Source organism: Melanerpes formicivorus, unplaced genomic scaffold (genome assembly GCF_026170545.1).
Source record: "Melanerpes formicivorus ecotype bairdi unplaced genomic scaffold, bMelFor1.0.p_v2 SCAF_1, whole genome shotgun sequence".
In the NCBI taxonomy this organism is placed as follows: Eukaryota; Metazoa; Chordata; class Aves; order Piciformes; family Picidae; genus Melanerpes; species Melanerpes formicivorus.
In genome coordinates this window covers 34,849,825-34,854,473 of record NW_027142353.1, presented here as the reverse complement: position 1 = coordinate 34,854,473, position 4,649 = coordinate 34,849,825, and the positions used below count along the sequence as shown (strand labels likewise).

The 4,649-nt window shown below is 51.9% G+C and overlaps 1 protein-coding gene across 2 annotated transcripts; it reads left to right on the top strand.

Annotated features, from left to right (window-relative positions):
• The first annotated feature begins 632 nt into the window (after nt 1–632).
• LOC137441891 (mid1-interacting protein 1A-like) lies at nt 633–3,380 on the top strand. Of its 2 annotated transcripts, none has more exons than XM_068139868.1 (2): nt 633–1,064; nt 3,044–3,380. In XM_068139868.1, exons 1-2 carry the CDS (start codon nt 692–694, stop codon nt 3,046–3,048), a joined length of 378 nt encoding a protein of 125 aa, XP_067995969.1. In that variant the 5' UTR covers nt 633–691; the 3' UTR covers nt 3,049–3,380. The 2 variants fall into 2 exon arrangements, with proteins under 2 accessions (XP_067995969.1, XP_067995961.1); XM_068139860.1 differs by having other exon boundaries at nt 633–1,103.
• Nucleotides 3,381–4,649: the final 1,269 nt, after the last annotated feature.

Here is a 4,649-nt window from a genome sequence, read left to right as displayed (position 1 = left end):
AGAAGTCCCTTTTATAATTTTCTGGTCACAATTTAATCCAACTGATGTCATCTTCCTCCTTAACATAACCAGTGTGGGCCAATCACCCTTCAGACAAAGCATCACCTGCTCATTATCTCCTCCTTTCAGCAGGGTTTTTATCAAGGCCATTAGCCAAGGGGGAGGCTGCATGAGATGCCCAGGCCAGCCCTGAAGAAGGAGGATGGCTGGGGCAGGGCTCATGGGGGACTCCTTCAGAAAAAGCTCATCACTTGCTCTCCTTCCTCTCTCCTCAAACCTGCCCAAATCGAGGCACCCTTCCCATGGTGCTGCCTGCTCTTGGGGGGCAGGACATGGACCCACTCTCCTGGAGCCTCAGAAACATCGTGGATGGTGCAATAGAAGACCTGGGCACTTCTCTCTGCCCCACTCCTGGTATGGGGAAGCAGTGGGACCCCCAGGCAGCTCAGGTGAAGGCCATAGGGAAGCTGAGCCAGGACAAATTGCACAGAGCCAGGAACATGGCATGGCCAAGCCCCAGCTGGGATGGAGCCAAGCCCAGCCCTGCAACCAACCAGACTGGCTGAGACTGGCAGGGGAGGAGAGCAGAGGAGGGACATGCCCTGGTGCTGCATAAAAAGCTCTCGGGGGGCTGGGGAGCAGGCAGCACCCTGAGAAGAGCCCAGAGCAGCACTGTTGGAGCTGTGGGAGCATGGCCATGGAGCAGTACTTCTCAGCCACCCAGAAGATGGAGCAGGAGGTGATGTTCCCCAGCCTGCTGCGAGGAGTCTTCCCGCAGGAGAAGGCCTCGGCCCCAGAAGGCAACACAGACCTCTATGAGCGCTACCAGCTCCTCAAAGCCATCAAGCCCATGGTGGAGAAGGGCCTGACCTCTGCCACCGACCAGAGCCCAGGCAGCACCAGCACTGATACAGCCTCAGATGAGGCTCCAGACAGCAATCTGGAGGAGCGTCTCTCCCATCATGTCAATGGCTTGCAGCAGGTTCTGACAGACCTCACCAAAAACACCAAAGCCCTCACCCGGAGGTACAGCCAGATCCTGGAGCAGATCAACCTCAGTGAAGGTCAGTCCAGCTCTTGAGCCTGCATCCCTAGCCTGTGAGGTAAGAGCCTGGGGAGATGTAGTGACAAGGAGAAGTTGGCTGAGGGATAACACTGTCCTCTTGCCCTATCAGCTGGGTGGCTTTCCAGTGTGTGCATCACACCTCCAAACTGCAGCAGCTGTGAGTCTGCACTTCATTACTCAACACATACTTCCTCCTAGATTTCTCTCTCTCAAATGCCCAGTGGTGCAAGCTGTGCCACTGAACAAAGGCCACTTTGTGAGCTCCACATTGTCCCCATGACTCCGCAACTTGCAGTGTAGGCAATATCTGGCTTCTGTTGGGCAATAACAAAAGATCCCAGAGAGAAAAGCATCATGCAGTTCAAGGATGCTGAGTTCTGGACTACGGGAGCGGCCAGACACTGGTGCTCGAGCTGCTTCTTTTTTCTCCACAACAGGATAATTTTTAGGGAGCAATTTGTCCCTTTCAGGTCTCCAAATACCTATATTTGACATGTTACCTGTAAACAGCTCAAATTCTTCAGTCTTCCCCCAGTCAGGAAAGGAAATCTCTTCTCCATGCTGGTGAGACTTTCATCCCTGAGACCCCTTGAGGAGGCACCTCTGTGCCACACCAGAAGTGAGGCTCATGGCCAAGGTTGTTTTAGTTGAACTGGAGAAGCATAAAAAGGTGACAGCAAGAACAGGGAGCATAAGGGGGAGGTTAGAATGTTAACCCTGTTTTGGGGGAAAGACATCCAGGAAATGAGGATGTCTGTGGTGGGTTGAAATTTCCCTACCAACATTAAATTTGCCAGACCAGCTCAGTTGGAAGCAGATGAAAGCTGTATTTACTAGCAAAACTACAATCTACAGTGGAATGCTATGAATATGTACAAAATCTACACTAGTCACAATATTTACAGGTATTTACAATTAATAAACAGCACAAGAACCTCCCTGGTCAAAGACCAGGGGAAGCTACTAGCTTCTCCCTCTTTGCCTTCCCCTTACCCCCCTGGACAAAAGGGGCAAGAGAAAGGATCAGAGAGAATCATAGATTCAATAAGGTTGGAAAAGACCTCAAAGATCATAAAGTCCAACCTGTCACCCAATACCTTATGACTACTAAACTATGGCACCAAGTGCCATGTCCAATGCCATCTTGAACACCTCCAGGGATGGTGACTCCACCACCTCCCTGGGCAGCACATTCCAATGGCAAATTACTCTTTCTGGGAAGAACTTTCTCCTCACTTCAAGCTTAAGCTTCCCCTGACACAGCTTGAGACTGTGCCCTCTTGTTCTGGTGCTGGTTGCCTGGGAGAAGAGACCAACTCCCTCCTGGCTACAACCTCCCTTCAGGTAGTTGTAGACAGCAGTAAGGTCTCCCCTGAGCCTCCTCTTCTCCAGCCTAAGCAACCCCAGCTCCCTCAGCCTCACCTCATAGGGCTTGTGCTCAAGGCCTCTCACCAGGCTTGTTGCCCTTCTCTGGACGTGTTCAAGTGTCTCAATGTCCTTTTTAAACTGAGGGGCCCAGAACTGGACACAGGACTCAAGGTGTGGCCTGACCAGTGCAGAGTACAGGGGCACAATGACTTCCCTGCTCCTGCTGGCCACACTAGACTTAGCCAAAACAATGCAGCCAAGGTCAAGCAGAAGCAAGTTAGTATCTCTCCCAGAGTGAAGAAGCGAGAAGAGAAATTGTTTTGGTACAATTAGTTTTAGTCTCTTATCTAACTAGATGATCCTTGTGGAACTAGATGATCCTTGTGGAACTAGATGATCCTTGTGGTCCCTTCCAATCCTGAATGATACTATGATACTATGATCTCCTCCAATGGGAGGGTTTAGAACTATCATTATTCTCCTTTTCATATCCAATGGCGATTTATTTACATTTTAGTACTTTTCTGCTCAAGATCTGTGAAAAAATTTTAAAGGCATAGCTGAAAACTACCACAACACCCAGCCAAACCATGTTGGTTATCCCCACAGGGTGATCTGCTGTCTCCAGCCCCGCAGCACTTTTCCCTCTGCACCAAGTGCCACCGAGGAAGGTCCTTCATGAGCAGCTCAGAGCTTAGCCACCTGCCTGCCGGGCACTGACGGTACCTCCCGACTCACCCTGCAGCCAATCCTGCCAGCAACCTTGCTGCTTCGTGTCCCACCCTGTCCCAGGGGGATTTCTGCAGGGCAGAAATGATTGGTGCATGTTCCTGCTTTGTAGAAGATATCTGTCACTCTGAAGTGATGCTTTGTCTGTGTGTACCTGAACCCCACCGACCAGCTGGCCTCTTTGATAATGTAAATAAAACACAAAACCTTGTGCAAAGATGTCCTGATTCCTACCAGCTGTCACCTCTACAGAGCTTCTGGCCCCCAGCCCTCAACCATTTGGGGAACTTTGCCACCAAGGTCATACTTTGTTTAGTCTGGAGAAGAGGAAGCTGAGGGGACACCTCACTGCTCTCATACCTCCCCGGAAGGGGGTTGGAGTGAGGTGGGGGTTGGTCTCTTCTCCCTAGTATCAGGTGACAGGACAAGAGGAAATGACCTGAAATTGTGGCAAGGGAGGTTCAGGTTGGATATCACGAAAAACTTCTGGGCTGAAAGAGTGGCCAGACATGGGAACAGGCTTCCCAGGGAGCTGGTGGAGTCGCTGCCCCTGGAGGAGTTCACAAAGTGTGTGGGCATGGAACTTCAGGAAGTGGTTTAATGGCCATGGTGGTGTTAGGTTGATGGCTGGACTCAATGATCTTAGAGGTCTTTTCCAACCAAAACAATTCTATGATTCTCTGCTCCAGTGCAGGGAGGTGAGCTGGGTTTCTCTGCCAGGATGTGGGAACTGGGTTTGCATTGGAGTTGAGGTTACCTCAGTCCTCTGGCTCTCACACCTTGCAAAAGCTTGATGTAATTCTGCCATCAACCTGTGCTGGGTACTGGGATCCCAACCTGCCCCCCAGCATTCTTTCTTCCCTTCCCCAATATCCTCTCTTCTCCTAGACCCCCAGCTTCTCAGCCCCCCACCCCCTCTGATACCTGCACATCCCTTCCCTTGGACCACGCTCATCCAGCCCTTCAGACTCAGCATCATCTTCACCACACACACCCCCGGGGACAACCTGCTGCCAGACCCAGCAACACTGGGGAGCAATTCTAAGTCCTTCTCACTTGACCGTGGCACCTGCCAGAGCTGGGGGCAGAAAAGGATGAGGTAGGGAGGAGTATGTTCAGCTGGGGTCAGTAGGTGTGGTGGTTTAGGCTGGGTGCTGGCCCGCATGCCACTGCACAGAACACACCTGGGAGGTCCCAAGGGGTGGGTCCAGCCCAGGGGGTGGTCACAGGAAACCAGGTATTTCATTCCCATAATGCCCTGCTCCCCTATAAAATGTCCATGTGGGGTCTTCACTTCCTCTTTCGTCCTCAGCTGCTGCCTAGGTAAAATGGCATGAGCTGCCTCCCTGGGGCCTGCCCAGGCCCAAGGCTGGGTTGGGGGGGGAGAAAGAGCCCTGGGGGTCTTGAGTGTACCCCCAGGTGGGGATGGGATGTTCTTGGGTATGTTCTGGGATTTCTCTCTTTTGTCACAGTGCTTGTGGTTCTC